This window comes from Leuciscus leuciscus (assembly GCF_965113295.1).
Source record: "Leuciscus leuciscus genome assembly, chromosome: 5".
Lineage (NCBI taxonomy): Eukaryota > Metazoa > Chordata > Actinopteri > Cypriniformes > Leuciscidae > Leuciscus > Leuciscus leuciscus.
In genome coordinates, this window is record NC_138729.1 from 23,932,056 (window position 1) to 23,949,137 (window position 17,082).

The 17,082-nt window shown below is 37.2% G+C and overlaps 1 protein-coding gene across 1 annotated transcript in view; it reads right to left on the reverse strand.

Annotated features, from left to right (window-relative positions):
• dapk1 (death-associated protein kinase 1) overlaps nt 1-17,082 on the reverse strand; it is a 68,194-nt gene that overhangs the window by 24,414 nt on the left and 26,698 nt on the right. The window contains exons 3-12 of the mRNA XM_082169987.1: nt 15,875-16,096; nt 12,505-12,643; nt 11,554-11,683; nt 9,459-9,507; nt 9,339-9,365; nt 5,133-5,285; nt 3,802-3,847; nt 3,624-3,713; nt 3,137-3,229; nt 227-346 (exon numbers count right to left, since the gene is read on the reverse strand). Coding sequence (XP_082026113.1) covers nt 227-346; nt 3,137-3,229; nt 3,624-3,713; nt 3,802-3,847; nt 5,133-5,285; nt 9,339-9,365; nt 9,459-9,507; nt 11,554-11,683; nt 12,505-12,643; nt 15,875-16,096 — 1,069 coding nt within the window. The remainder of the gene's footprint in view (nt 1-226; nt 347-3,136; nt 3,230-3,623; nt 3,714-3,801; nt 3,848-5,132; nt 5,286-9,338; nt 9,366-9,458; nt 9,508-11,553; nt 11,684-12,504; nt 12,644-15,874; nt 16,097-17,082) is intronic.

Genomic DNA, 17,082 nt, shown 5'->3' on the forward strand with positions numbered 1-17,082 from the left:
CTGTTTCTCAGTCACATGCCGCACATCTCAGTGTCAGTGCTGAAAACGACAATGTAAACTCAGACGTCATTGGCATACGGTGACACTGATACAGTTATCAGCTCAATCAAGCTCAGGTTGGCTACTGATCACTTGGGCCGAGACCGAGTCAAGTATAAGCATGTCACTCTCTCCATCATTTTCCTTCCCCATATCCCCTCTATAAGACTCACTTTGTCTCTCTCACCTTGTTAGGTTGATTGATATCATAGCTGGTCAGGGATCCAAGCAGGTGTTTCAGACCTGGAACATTGTCGTCGTTGATTGCGTGGATAATAGCCTTCATGACAAATGAGTCCTCCTCATCCTGCCAAAAAAAATAAATTATGAATTACTGAATCTAAACAATATCTTCATGATAACAGACCAAAACCCATACTACAAGCACACATGACATATTTCAGTATAATACACTACCGTTCAAAAGTTGTTGTTTTTTAAAGAAATTAATACTTTTATTCAGCAAGGATGCATTCAATTGACAGTAAGGACTTATACATTGTTACAAAATGATTTCTATTTCAAATGCTTTTTTTTAAACTTTCCATTCATCAAAGAATCCTGAAAAAAACTACCACAGTTTCCACAAAACTATTAAGCAGCAGAACCGTTTTCAACATTCCTGCATCACAGGAATAAATTACATTTTAAAATATGTTCAAATTGAATTTTTTTATTTTAAATTGCATTAATATTTCAATTATTACTGTCGTTAGTGTATTTTTTATCAAATAAATGCAGCCTTGGTGAACATAAGATATTTATTTCAAAAACATTATAAAATCTTAATATATTTAAATGTTTCATTTTGTGTATAGATTTGGGATTTTTAGAGCACAGATATAGTGAAAACTTTTGACATTAATATACTTCCATTTTATTTCAAGGCACTGACTTGAATTCAAATAAATGACGAGCTCAACTTCAGATGAAAAACTGCCAACTTGACAATATTTAAGCTATTATACAATAAGCTTTGGAAGCAAAAACAACAGCAAGCCTCCTTTGACAGTCACACTTTGAGCAAATCCTTTTACGCTCAGTAGTACTACGGTTGGTCTTATCAGCAAATACACAGCGTGAAGTCCTAATCCTATTGAATAATGCAAACGAGGGGCGGCGCACAGACAGCGCTTTCTCTTCACTGCTCGACCGCTGTTTAGTGTGCCGTGTGACCCAACCACCTCCAAACTGACGTGTGTGTCAGAAGACTCAAATACACGGCTAGAGGGAAACTGGACTGGCCTGTGAGGGACAGAAAGAGGCTTGTGTTTAATGAAGGAGTGTACTGGAATAACACCCAGATAGACACACATACACATCTCATACAAGATGAGTGTATCCAATTACACAAAACGCACGCTCGAACACACAGGCTTCTAAAGGGAGTGATGCTTGAGTCACTCCTGGGTTGTAAAAAATTACTTCTAAGATATTTTGTGTCATTTTATGTGACCTTTAGGTAATTTCTGTGTTCATGAATTTGGGTGTAAAAAAAACCTGTGGCACTGTGGTATCACATGACAATGCCATGTACTTTACAATATTTGACAAGGTACTGAGTGATAGCCACTTTATTTTACAGTCCTGCTATACATACTATGCACTTATTATAGTCATTACAATAACTGGGTAATAACTAGGTACCAACAATGAACATACACGTTAAAAACCTACACTTCTGTTCAAAATGATTTTGAAAGAACTCTAAGCTAAGCCGCATTGATTTGATCAAAAGTACAGTGAAAACAGTGACATTGTAAAATATTAATATAATTTAAAATAACTTTTTCTCTATTTTAAAATGGAATTTATTTCTGTAAGCTGAATTTTCAGCATCATTACTCCACTCTTTAGTGTCACATGATCCTTCAGAAATCATAAAATACGCAGATTTTGTGCTCAGCGTATGTTTCTTATTATTATCAATGTTGAACCCAGTTATGCTGCTTAATATTTTTGTGGAAACCATGATACGTTTTTTTCAGGATTGTTTGATGAATAGAAAGTTCAAAAGAGCAGCTTTTTTTCAAATAGAAATGTAACATTATAGAAGTCTTTACTTTCACTTTCGATACATTTTTAATGCATCCTTGCTCAATAAATGTATTAATTTCTTTAGTGTATAGAGGATTAGATTATTAGAATGATAAAGGACGTGATGTCTTGGTTATTGCTGTCGACTCCCTTCCTGTATGAAACTCACCCATTTCCTGTTCTCAACATCTCAACAAGACACCCAACATTTATCAAATATGTTCAGAGCACTATATTAAATGTTTCTTATGGTTATTATATTACTATAATGCCTGCAATATTGTAATATATAAATATTAGATTTATAAGATTATTTTAGGTGAAGGTGAAAAATGCATTTACTTTATAGCAGTTTAACAGATGTGTGACGTGTACGAAGCAGGGGAAGAGAGAGATAGTAAGCTGTAAACTTTAGATAATGTATGTAACACATCCGCAATTACACTTCGCTCTTAAGGCTTATCACACATCGCTAAGCAAATATCTGGACAGTAGAAAGATCATGCAAAACCTCACATGACCGTGTGAGTGTCGATGAATGTGCTCATGTTAGTTTGGCTGAGTCATCTGACTTTATGGCTAGCTTCAATATAAGCGTTCACAGCAATTAGCAGTCATGTGCATTAATGTGTTAAACAAAACCTGTAAAAACCAATTACAACCTTCAGATATTCAAGTATTTAATTATGTCCAAGTCAGTTTTGTGTGTGTGTGTGTGTGTGTGTGTCTGCCTCTATTCTTGGTGTGTGGGAAGCTGACGGAGCTCATTAGAGCTGTTTCATCCCATAAATCCAGACCTCAGGGATTCAGGGGTTCCTCTGCTGTTGCCAGGCTGATCATGTGTCTTTTTAGGCCTTTTGTTGTTCTTTTTGCCACTTTCTGCTGCTGTTTTATGTTGTTTTTTGGGTGCGTGTATGAACTTGAACTTAGAGTATGTTTTTTTTTTTCAATACACAAATTTAAAATAAAAAATTTATCTTCTTGTTCAAAAATCCTTAATACAAGTTTTTTTTTTTTTAAATAAGCTTCTTGAAAGGTGACTTTAACTGTGAGCTCCTACCAGTGTGTCATCACTGCGTGCCACACTCATGTTGCTCCTAGACAGGAAGGAGCGGGAGAGCCGGTTACACAGAGAGATGAGACGCACCGATTGCTGAGGAAGACAGATAAAACAAACAAACCATATTATTAAATGATGATATGAAGATGATATTTGTGACACCTTCTGTAGAACAGGCTTTTTTATCTAAGCATCATACAGCAATTAGAACTCTTCTCGAAAAGGTTAAATGACATTTCAACTTTTCAAATAACATATTAACCAACTATTTTGCTTTTTTTTTTTTCATGAACTTAATTCGGCGTATGAGGGCATGTGCGTGCTTCTTTGTTTCATAGCCAAGGGTTTGTGTGGAAATAGTGTGACTTGTTGGTGTGGCACATAATGCTGACTGAGGCTAGATCACTGATCATGCTTTGTGTCAAATAGTTAAATGTCTCATAGCAGAACATGGTTTAAAAAAAAAAAAAGAAAAAAAAGAAAGCACCTTCCACTTTCTTCTGGCAGCAAACTTCTTAAATTTCTCCATATTCACAGCTGATTCCTTACGACTCAGTGCCTGCTGCGTGTCCTTTGGCTTAAAAAAAGACATTGATGCATTAAACCAAACGTTAAGGTAATACAATTTGTTTAAGTGCTTCATATGTAGTGGTTGTTGGACAAACCTTGATCCAGGAATGTTGAAGACTGTCCAGGATTGTCATTCTTTTTCTGTAAACATGAAAATGTTATTTTCACTTATGATATAATTTGTTTTATTATATGTAATAAACATAGGCAGGGAGTCTGCGTGTCTCTCTACATTGAGTACTACATACTTTCCAACATTTAACTTAAAAAATAAGCTCCCACGAAAAAGCTAATAAAGGACAACCTTTAGAAGAAACGAGAAGGCATTCAATATACAAATTGAAAGATGGTTATCGCAATGTGCACACAGATGGAATTGTGGGATTGGGCTCTGGAATGTTGCATATCAGCTTTCGCGACAATGTTTAGACCTAAGCAGTATCTAAGCTATGAATGACGCATTTAGGTGAAGTACTGAGATCATTTCCACAGTACTAGTTTTAGTTCTCTAAAAAAAATATCAGAGGTGAATGAGGTCAGTCCACAGCGCAAATAAAAATGAAATGAGAGCAATCAACAGGCAGATATGCAATTTAGTAGACAAATATGGAACCAAATTAACAGTTACAGTTAATGTCTACACCTTCTTGTGCAAAGCACCTGTTCCTGTTTGTTGACAGCCTACATCCTCAGTTAGTATGATTTGTGGTGAATAGCCAGTCAATTTACAAACTGTTCATTATTATAAATATATCTAAAAACAAAATGTATATACATTCAGTTTAACGCGTTAAAAATATTTAAGCATCTGCTTTTTGCCGTTGTCCTTAGGCTACCTTAGGTTACATTATATGATCACACTCTTAACCATGCAAATGCTTTTAAACCGTTAAAGCTTAGCGAGACACAAAAGAGAACGGTGACACACACACACGACTTGTGCGCACAGAAAGCTTCTTCAGACTGCACTGATTTCTCTTTCACGCTTGAATGGACAAAAACACGCAAAGATTTGTGAGTGTCAGATCTGCATCATGTGCGGCAGGTCTTAAAGTGACAGCAGCCTAATAAACCTGCTGCTGTCTGTCATTAATGTTAATCAAAGAACAAACAAAAAAGAGCAAATCACCCACTGCTCTTGACTGATTAACTTTTGTAGCTTTAATTAGGAGTAATATAATAATTAATTTATAATTTATGCAGTGAACATTTTTGGATAACTTTATTCAATTTCTGTATATTTTCTACCTGTTAGATCAAATATTTAAAATATACTTTATGTTGTTTCTAAAAATAAATTAAAACTTTAATGTTAGATGTGATTAATTACGCAAGTCAATAAAATTAAATTGCTTAATGAAAAAAAAAGCCTCAAAATCCCACCAAACCACCTCAAATCATCAGAAGCTACTTCAGTGGTCCTCACTTTGGATCTTTGATCAGTAACCGAGCAATGAAGTCTTTGGCCAGAGCACTGGTGTTGCTGAAGTACTCCTCATCGAACTCGTAGTCCACAGCTGACACATTAGCAAGTGTCTCCTGCTTATTTTCACCCAGGAAAGGTGAGGCACCACTAAGCCTGAAGATACAGAGGAAAAAAGACCATTTTATATACCATTTATTGAATGTGAAGGTCTTCAGTATAGCAGCATTCAACAAAGTCAAGTTTTATGTGAATGACTGATGCTGTGATATTATAACCTGCAACCCAGCAGTTTCCTGACCTTTACTGTTAAAGTGTGAGACCTTAAGGCCATTTAGCGTTTAACACATAAGCACGTGCTGTGTTCCATTTGTTTTCCTTTGTGATGATAATTTCTGTTCTAGACCATAGTACCAGAGAAACATCTGGTTATACGAGCTGTCTTTCCACTATTATAATTGATATTTGTTGTTGTTGCAAATTAAAAATCTTAATGACAAATATGTGGGGTAAGAAACACTGTAAGGAGATAAACTTATATTGTAAATATTGCTGGATTAATTATTGTAAAGTTACAGAAAAGTCTCAAAAAGTGTGAGAAAAAGAAAGGTAGAATAAGGAATGCAAATAGAGTGTCAGGATTAGACGTGACAATGGTGTGCGAAATCTACCTGTGAAATCTGGTAAAAAGCTCTATTTATATTTGCCAATGATGAAAGAGGAGTGGGAGGAACAGCCCTGAGATAGACAGACCTTTCCAGCTCTTTTTAGACTGCTAATATTAGCACACGTTGATGGACGGATAGTGATGGACAGATAAGAACAGTCATTTCTGGATCAAAAGTGGCTCTAACAATCCTAAAAATAGGCTTAATCTTAATGTTCTTTACGAAATATGTAATTTATTTTTTTTCCCTTTTGAGTACAGGGTGAAATATGAGTCAGATATTTCCTGAGATTCACCTATTTACGTCAGAAACATGGAGATTTGGTTCCCATCAAAAAAGGAGGGTCCCCTCAGGTCTTATCACAAGCAACAGGCAAGTTCCATGGTTTATATTGCTCTGTGATATGCTGAGTTCCCTCTCACTAACACATGCACACACACACACACACACACACACACACACACACACACGCACACACGCACACGCACACACGCACACACACGTATATAGTTAACTGCAGTAAGACCAACCCCAGCTTTACAATTAGACATTACACTCAGAGGTTGCGCTAATAATCATTATCCATCACTTTGACGGACTGGGTTATAAATTCCATGTCTATTTTTAAATGCCAGTAAAACACTGTACCGCTTGGTATTTTTAAGTGACATTACAGTTTTTTTGGATTGCTTACACACTAAAATTAAAAGTAGTACACTATTAGCAAAACCTTACACTCAAGAAGCAAAACATCAGCCCATATTTGCACAACTATAAGCACATTGTCAACCTCACACTTGTTGCAAAACTCTACACACAGTGATTTGCAAAACACTAAACACACGTAACATACATTACACACAAAAATCTATCATGAAGTCACTTCCTTGCAATACCAAAGCACTGACTGTCAAATTACCGCACCGTCCAACCAATTGGTTCAACACAGTCATCAGGTGTGCAAACACTTGTTTGGTTAATTGTAGACACACCAATCAGGTGTATAAGCACTATAAAAAGCAGCAGGTGAGTTCATCGGTCTTCAAGCACAATGGAAAGAGTCAGAGAAAGAGTAAGACGAGGAGGAGGACAAGGAGGAGGAGGAGGAGGAGGAGGAGGAGGAGGAGGAGGAGGAGGAGGAGGAGGAGGAGGAGGAGGAGGACGAGGAGGACGAGGAGGAGGAAGAGGAGGAAGAGGAAGGGGAGGAAGAGGAATCAACAGAGGAGGAATCAACAGAGGAAGAGGAAGAGATGGAGGCCATGCTGGAGGTAGAGGAGAAGGAAGAGGAAGAGGAAGAGGAAGACAAGAAGGTGCTCAAAGAGGACCGAATCTGACAAATGAGATCCGCGCAACACTGGTTGACCACGTTGTCAACCACGGCCTGACGCTGAGAGAGGCTGGACTGCGAGTACAGCCAAATCTAAGCCGATACACAGTGGCAAGTGTGATAAGAACATTTCGACTGGAAAATAGGTATTGTAAAAATATCATCATATCAAAAACATCTGCACGGTTTCAGTAACTGCTTACAGTACTGTATTCTATGCACTATCAGCACTTCTGTTACCTTTTCCTGTGAAATTACTGTACTATTGTATACTGGTTTTTTTTTCTACATAGGATTGAGGGTCAGGAACGACAAGGGTGAAGGCCTCCTATGTTCACAGAACAGCAAGAGAGGGAGATAGTAAACATGGTTTTGGCCAACAATGCTACAACACTCAATCAGCTCCAAGCTAACATTGTCAATAACCACGCCAGTTTCAACGATATCAGGTCTCAACATCAACACTGGCACGCATCCTAAAAAAAAAACATATTCAAATGAAGCAAATTTATAATCTTTTACTGTACTGTAATATGTATACTAGATCTACACTGAACTACACAATTTTGCCTGACACTGTTCTTCAGAGAGTTTTACGAATGGATGGAGAAGAGATCCAGCATGAGTTCATTTACGTAGATGAGGCTGGGTTCCACCTGACGAGAACACGAAGGAGGGGAAGAAACATCATTGGCCACAGGGCTATAGTCAATGTCCCAGGGCAACGTGGGGGTAATATAACACTCTGTGCAGCCATTACACAGAATGGGGTCCTCCACCGCCATGCCCATATGGGCCCTTACAACACAGCACTCATACTTACATTCTTCGACCAATTGCACAACATAACAGCAGCAAATCAAATCGATCATATGCAATACATTGTTGTCTGGGACAATGTGTCTTTCCACCGCTCTGCTCTGGTTCAGAACTGGTTTCAGCAACATCCACATTTCACCGTCCTATATCTTCCACCATACTCTCCATTCCTCAACCCTATAGAAGAGTTTTTCTCGGCATGGCGGTGGAAGGTATATGATCTCCGTCTCCAGGCTGAGGTACCCCTCATCCAAGCCATGGAGGAGGCCTGTGACCAGATGGAGGTAGCAGCAATGCAAGGATGGATTCGTCATTCAAGACGTTTCTTTCCAAGGTGTCTTGCTAATGACAACATTGCCTGCGATGTTGATGAAATTCTCTGGCCAGATCCAGCTAGGCGAAATTCTCTGGCCAGATCCAGCTAGGCGAAGAGACAATGTGTAGTTTTTTTTTTTTTACAGTAAACTTACAGTACAATACGTAAAGTGACATTTTGTTACAGTATTATGAATCTCCATGTCAACATTTTGGGCGTGTTGAGAAATAAATGAGTTTCTTCAGTCTGCAACATTGGTCTTGTGTAGTGTTTGGTGAATTTACATTATATTTGTACTTTGTTGATGGTAGCCTACTCTAATCATAGGGAAGTAGAAGTGCTAAAAGTGTTTTAGGTTTATCACAGCAGAGTGTAACTCGTGCAAACAGAGTATAGTAATGTGAAACGTGTGTGTTTCATATGGTAACAAAGTGTGGTTTTTAAACAGAAGTGTATAGTTTTTACAAGAGTGTTTAATTATGCAAAGGATCTGTAGTGTTTTGCTAATTGGGTGTGTGGTTTTGCTAATTGTGTGTAGTGTTTTGAAAACACGGGCCCTGTTTTGAAAATTGTGCTTAAGCAATCCAAAAAAACTGTAATATCACAAGAACGTATGTGGCAAGAGCTCTTTCAGCCTTATCAAGTGCTTGGATTTTTTTATCTGTCAATGTTATTAAAATGGTAAATGACAGAGAAAAACTGTCAATGTAACCTCTGACTGTGCAGCTCATGGAAACATCAATGTCTGAATAGAAGATGTTACTGAGCTTTATCCTTTTACTTCAAACATCAGTCATTATAAGAGTTACAGAATGACAAGCTGATACAAGCCTGTAAATTAAAGTAATAAAAACACTTAGTTAAACTTTATTTGTCTCGTGTTAAGCTAAATTTGGTCACCAAGCCTTCGTTTTACGGTGGAATATGATTACAGCCATGCTTTGAGAAAAATAATTCAGTTACGAAAATGGATGCTATTTACAGTCTAAGTGAAAATCCATAAATGCATTCAGATTTCATTTGTAATGATATATACTATTTACAACATCGCAACAACACTGATGATTATGAATACTCACAGAATATAAGTGATCACCCCAATGCTCCTAGAGTTAGACAGAAATAAAAACACAAGATTAGCTTAGGAAGTGAGCTAAAAGCGAGGTCAGATAATGATACGAGATAACACTCATTCTCACCACATGTCTGCCTCCAAGCCAAGAGGCTCGTAGTTTACCACTTCTGGAGCTGCAAACCACAATACAAAATCACTTACAATACAATCATACAATACAGAAGATATAGGGTAAGCTGTGCCAGTTTTGACTTAAGTCATCCTATTGGCAAAGAGAAATGAGAGCTGAAACTAATACACCTAATTATATTTCAGGATGTCAAAAAAAAAAAAAAAAAAAAAAAAAATGTATAATAAAAAAAAAACACTTTCGGGGTAAGTTGCATCATATAAAGGAGTAAGTTGAATAACTAAAGATTCTGGTTTCATATAAAATAAAAACATAAATGAGAAAAAAAAATTCTACTAATGCACAAATCACATTCAATCAAATTTTGCTGTATATCATTCACATCATACAACAACCAGGAAAAGATTTAATATTTGAATGAAATGAATGAAACAATTTCAATAGTATATGTTATAGCATTTCATGAATCTGCAAGTAAAGCCTACAATAATTTTTTTAAGTCCGCATGAAATCAAAATTGACCCTATTTACATTGTTAGTGAACATTACTAATCTTGTGTACGATTCATCTTTAGTAAAAATATTTTTTAGCGAAATCAGAAAATGTCTCTAATGACCCCAGTCCTGCCCTCTATTTGTTCTCATTCAATACCCTGATTTACCTAGTAATATGTCACAATACTACTGACACGTTTACACTGAAGCATCTGACACACTTTAACCCACAACAACCATTTTGGGAAAAAGCTTTATTAATAATTACTTACTAATCTTGAGCCAAATATTAATTTCAACCAAATATTCATTAATATACATTTTCAGACCTTGATATGTTTGCTTAGTTAAAACTAATTTGATCTTCCATACAGAAATCTACTTTGACATGCAAAATAGTTTTTAGCATTAAAAAAATGCTTTTCACTTGTGTGCATCTCTCAAACAGCGGAAGATATATATAAACTAAATATATGGTCATTAGACAAAACGATGCACAGTTTGGGCCTGCAAAAATATCTAGAAATGCTAAGTCGATGGTAGGATATTTTCGTAGTTTCTCACCGAATGAGCTGTGAAATGAGTCATTGGTTTCAAAGGCTTTCAATTTCTGATGTGTTAATGAAGAAACAAGGAAATAAGGCTGAGGTGGGAGAGATGCTGCTTCTCTCTATGCCTGAGAATTGACTTAGATTTACTATTTGCACTGGATTTGGTCATTGACCATGGGATGCAAGAAGCAATTTGCTCCCTGACTCTAAGGCAAAAAAAAAAAAAAAAAAAATCAATGAAGTCATGCCTGTGTAATGGGCTAATTGTTCAACTACTGGGACTGTTTTGGATTAGTGTCTCGAAGAGCAGGTGTCTAGCTTGACCGGATTCTCCTCCATGAAGACCGATCTAAATTTTAAGCACTGAAATAGACTGCACTGTTGGGAAGCTGGAACTTGACCGTGGCCTTTAGCACTGTGTCTCTATTAAGACTGCTGTATCATCAGTGCCTGCAGCCATACTGGCTGCCATTCAGGTACAGTAGGACAGGATGTGATGCCAATGGCATGGAGGGATGGAGGTGGCGTGGGTGTGCATGTCTGTGTGCTTTCTAGGATGGTAAGGGCTTGTTGATGTCAAACACAACAGAGCTGACTCAAATTGTTGTACACAAAATACCAACCCAAACACATAAACATACACTAAACGTCTGAACACACTTGACTAAAATATTGTTTTTCATGATCTCAAAAACCGGTTTTAAAACCTGTGATGTGTCTTCCTACTTTAAAGAAGCTTAAATATAAGATACGTTTTGTTTTTTATAGTTTAGGTGATAACGCATACTTATAATTTAAAATATTATTATTAAAAATAATGTATATATATTTGAATATATTATATACCTATATTTTTATACCTATTTGCAGGATTCATCGGATCACAAAGCAGTGATCCATAGTATTTCTGTACAGTTATGTCAGGCTTGTGGTTCAGATTACACATGAAAGGAGAAAAGAAAGGATTGAACAGATGACCATAACAATAAGAGAGGGTGTAATTACAACACATCTCTATAGACTGACCAGTGGATGACACTGACCTACAAACTCTGGGGTACCAAAGATGTTTTTGAAATCGTTGCCAAAATCGATCTTGTGGGCCAGGCCAAAGTCAATGAGCTTAATGCGTGGGTGAGGCACACTCCGGTTTAACAGCATGATGTTCTCCGGCTGAGAAAGATGAGAATAGAGAAAGAATTGGAGGGAGAAGAGAGAATCAGAGGAACTAATGATAGGTACAGAACAAAAACACAGCAGCAGAGGAGGAGAGAGAGAGAGAGAGAGAGAGTGCAGGAAATCTGCCATAACACATGGAAATCACATGCAAAGCTATATAAACGTTCTCTAGAAAGAGCAGGCATACTCAAGCCTGGCAGTAACAGATCCCAGCCTGGACATTCCATAGAAACAATACTTCCTTCAGTGGGCTTTATTCATGCACAGACTAATCTCTTAAAAAGCTCCAATGACTTCAAAATATTTAACAGAAATGTTAAGGAAAGCTGTGTGGATGACTGCTCAGAAAGCAGTGGATCTAATTACACAAACATTGTTGCTTGAGTAACATGAAGGATTAAACATAAAATGCCAATAATGAGCGGCTCAGTGACTGCTTGACTATTTCGTTTAATTCTTTAGGTCATAGTTAAGTTGTTCAATGTGAATGTTTTGATGTTAGTTTGTCAGTCAGACTGGTTACTCAGGTTAAGTTATTTTAGCCGGAAGTAAAAAATCTGAAACGTTCAAATCCATGACTACTAAATTATTAATGCAATTTAGCAATATCCCTTTCAAAAACTACATAGGGGAAAAAGGACTAAATTTATGACTATCCCAGCTACGGGATGGTCAGTAATTATGTAAAGGGTGGAAATGAGTGGATAACCAGCAGGGAGGATAAAAGCGCCTCAATTGATTTGTTGTGGCTGGTCTACAGAAACGTTAATCACCACAGTCTGGCATTGGGGTGAAACTCAAACGTGTCTCAGTACCTTCAGGTCAAAGTGGGCAATCTGTTTGGAGTGTAGGTAACTGACTCCATCCAAGATCTGCTTGAGGAACTCGGTGGCCTCCTCTTCACTCAATGACTCTTTCTCAGCTAGAAAGTCAAAGAGTTCCCCACCTGCCACACTGTAGAGAGAGGACAGATGTTGACACTTGCAATAGAGGGAGTTAGTTGATAATCTTCATTTAACCAGGATAAAATTAATTGAGATAAAATCTCTCCTACAAGAGTGACTTGGACAAGATGCACTGCAACTGCCAAATCCAACACAGGCTCATTGGAAAAACGAACCTCTACATACATTTTTGCAAAACACAAAAACACATACAAATCACTGCAATTATTCAGCAGAAATGAACACTAGATGCAGTAAAACAGCAACTACTTTTATTAGGCTACTTTTCACACAAAATGATGAATACAGGAGCAGATTATCGATTATAAAGACTTATTTTTCACAAGGTTCCTTGCACAATAGTATGTTATGAGCTCAAAACATTTACCATAGAGCATCATTTGAAAAACTAATACATTTTGATGTTTGCATCACATAACCAGCTGCATATGTCCATTTTCCTCTTCTGATGTAGCAGACATGCTTGCTTCAGCAAATGTGTTTTTATGTCTCGCTTGCTTTTGTCAGGTTGCTTTTTGTCAGGATTTTCTGTCAGGTATGTTCAGGGTTTAGTGTGTGGTACGTTATTTTCAAACGTTATAGAGCATTAACCTTGTAGTGCCACTGACCGTGAGTTCAAAAATGCCGTGATATGTACAACAACCAACATTATAAAGCATTGGCAGATTCATGTTCACCCGTTTTGGATAAACCTGAACACTTTTAGCACCACTCACTGAATGTTTCACTTTGAAAGTGTTGTGAAACGTGCGAGACGCAACATAATATCAAAATGTGACCACATGTACGCTTTTAAGGATCAGTTAAGGATAACTGCAAATTTCGAGAAAATTTTGAAAGAAACTTTACAAAAAAACTCAGATAAGGTGTACCACATAATCTTCAATGTTTAAAGAGAGACAAGACAATAGATAAATAGGTAATTCTTAAAATTTCATTTAGGTGATTATTTTGTGAATCAGAGACCCTACAAATCAGGATTCACATAATTAGGCTATATAGAAAGAAACACCAATAAAATGATCTGAGAATTAAATCTGCAATAAAAAGATATGGCTATGGTGTAACAAAATAATAATCACCTAGAGTGAGTCTGGCTTATTAAGCAGAAGAACCAACCTCTCTAATGGTTCTGAGAGATTCACTCTGGCAGAAATGCCTGCTGGCAGGGATATAATCATGGCTTCTGGGAGAGGACCAACAGGATTCGGGCATATATTTATTCAGCAGAAGGAAGCTGCAAACCAGCTGCACCCTGATGACATGATAATGTTTGCTGCTAATGGTGAGTCTGAGCAAGTGCAGCGACGAGCCACCCAGCTGCAAAAACACCGGCGGCAGATACGTGTCTATTCCCCCTCACAGAAACAAAGAAAAACACAAGCCCCCACCCTGAACAACACAAGTCTCGTAGTCAGATTTTTGACTTGTGGCATAAAGTCTAGTCATCATTACAGCTTGTTCTCGCAAAGAAGCTACTCAATCAGGAAGAGACCATCTGATCGACAAACAACAAACTGCCATTTAGGGTGGGTTATCTGAAATAGATTAAACTAAATTAGTTCTTCCTCAAAATCACTCATTGTATCAACCTGCTACCTTGCAAACACAACTTTGTTTCCAGGCAGACTGATAAAAAAAAAAAAAAAAATCCTTTTAGCGTAGTTCAAGCCAATCAGATTTCAGCCAGACCTTGCTATTTTTTAACGCATCAGACGGTCAGTAAACGGACAGTGGGGCATGTCGTTTGAGACGAGAAAGACACAATGATGGCTTGTAACTTCTCACTTCTCAATATTGGTTTGGAGCACAAAGGTTTTGAGAGGACGCCAAATGACCTGAAAATGAAACTTGACCTTCAGTTCCGAGGTCAGGATCGTGCGGTTATGTCCTTTAGCAAGGTACTTATCTCTAGATGCCTCAGTTAGTTCACAAAATAGCTTCACTGATGAGAAATGTGTAACAAATATGAGCTCAGAATATAGCTGCAGGGATGCCCTTTGTCAAAGGATATGAAGTAGCAAAGAAAACCAGTTGGGCGAGGAGACACTTCAAGAGGTTCTGAGGAAAGACACTTCCTTCACATAATCTGTGTCTCCAAAAACATTTCTGCTGAAATGGTGAGGTTTGACATTCCAGACACTACTTGTGTTAACTTTTTATTACATTGTCAAAATACATATAACAAAATCTTTTAAACATTCTGTTCTTATAATGGGGAATTAATTACATACAATGATGAAATTAACTCATTGATTATTTTTAATTTTGTCCTTTAGGTCACATTTAAGTTGCTTACAAAGTTAGACTTCGTGTTGATTTTCAGGTTAGACTGTTACTCTGTTAGGAAGCGATTCTTTAAACACAACAGGGTGATACTACATCCTAACATTGTACATCACCGATCGAGGTGCATTAGTGCCTGCTCACTTTTTCCCAATCATTTCCCAACACTTTTTGGGGGAAATTGGACAAAAAGATAAAGGTACTGTGTGCTTAAAGCACTGTTTATTTAATCTGAATCTCTGTACTAATGCTTGTAATTTATTTGCTCTTAGTAATTTTATTTTCAATCTGCTCTTTGTAATTTATTTGCTCTTTGCTGTGGTATCAAAATTGGAAAAAAGAAATGTTAGTGTAATAAGCTTATTTATTCAAATGCAAGGCTACAACAGTAAAAAACAATGAAAACAATAACTATTTTATTATTATTTTTCCACATTTATTTGTGGCAGCGTCAGTGAAAATTTTGGCAGGGCAAGAAATTTTTTTTACCCAGAGTTATAACTTAAAATAAACTTTTCTTTATCAACCAAAGGTCTTTGTTTTAGTGCACCAGTATAGTTAAGACAGTACGGACATCAATTCATGTCTTTTCCATTTGAACACATTGGCAGTAGTGTATGAATGTGCACAGCACAACAGGCAAAACTGGTTCATCTACTCAATAGACTGGTTCTCCTCAACCCCCCACTGTTGACCTTGTCAAGTGTTTGCTTTGTAAGTAAAGGTTTGTGCAACAGCATTCAGGGAGAATCCCTAGACAACTTCTTTAATAGATTTATTCATACTGTGATGTTCCAGAACTCTAAAATAACCAGTAGTTCATGTACTACTAGCATTTACCGATCTGAGTTTTTAATTGTGCCACAGAAATAAGATGAATGGAGGCTCTTAATGATTTCATGACTCAGTAAATGCAAGAAAAACAATGACTCACAGCTCCAGGATGAGAATGACCTCACTCTTGTTTTCAAACACATCGTTCAGGGTGATGACATTTGGGTGCTGGATTTCCCTCAAGATGCTGACCTCCCTCTCAATGTCGTCTTTGGAGACCCCTCGCCGACTAGATTTGTTGCGCCTCTTCTTGATAAATTTGGCTGCATATTCCACACCAGTGTTCTTATGACGGCATTTCTTTACCACTGCAAACTGACCACTGAAAAAAAATAAGCACAAACAAACAAATATTAAACAGCCTGATCATTCAAAGCAAATTAAAAAATAGATATATAAAAATATCTTAAAGAATAAATAAAAAATTCTTACCAAAATAGTACTAAATATACATATTTGAATACAAAAGTTTGGAAATTAACAAAGATTTATTGTGTGATAATATTTCTGCATCCAGAAAATGACACAATGCTCTAAAATTAGAAGAGAAAATGACTCTTTAATGTGTGAATTCAATTGTGTTCCTCTATAGCATATTGCCAACAAGCAGGACTCCACATTCCCCTTCACGTTCCCATCTTAGTCTCCGTAAGCCACAACATGCGTTCTGAAACTCTGCCAGAAACCAACAGTCAGCCAAGCTGAATGGTCACAAATTGCCAACAGGATCGAGTCAGGCTGACCGTCAAAATCACATTTAATCACTAATATCAAGCTGTGTACGAATGTAAGATTTTTTTTTTGAATGACATAAATAAGGCCTATTACTTCAGCATGTTACACGCAAAACAGCAGATCATCTAGGTTTTTCCACATACTGTGGATATTCATTGGTTTTCAGTCCTGTTCAATGGTTGATATAATCAGGGTGGATAACAATGACTCCCACGCTATGCCATTCAAAGCCATCACACCAAAGACACCAGTATAATACACAAACAAGCACATTTGGGCTCCTGTAGCTTATAACCGATCAAGCAGCCTATATTGTGAGAAAAATCCCAATAGGATCATCTCAAAATGTCACAGCTCTGCAAAATTTCTGGCTCTTTTAAATGTGGCTGTTATACAGCTGTTGGGAGGTTTCTTTCTACAGAAACGACAACTGTTTTGGGGCGAAGAAACAAAATACTAAATAACACAGGAAAGGAAAGTGGTCATTGGGATGGGGCTTTCTAATGCAAATACAAAACGCTGGGCCTCTATTCTTGCCTGCTCCACCTTTTGTCACCCAGACAGCAATCGAGT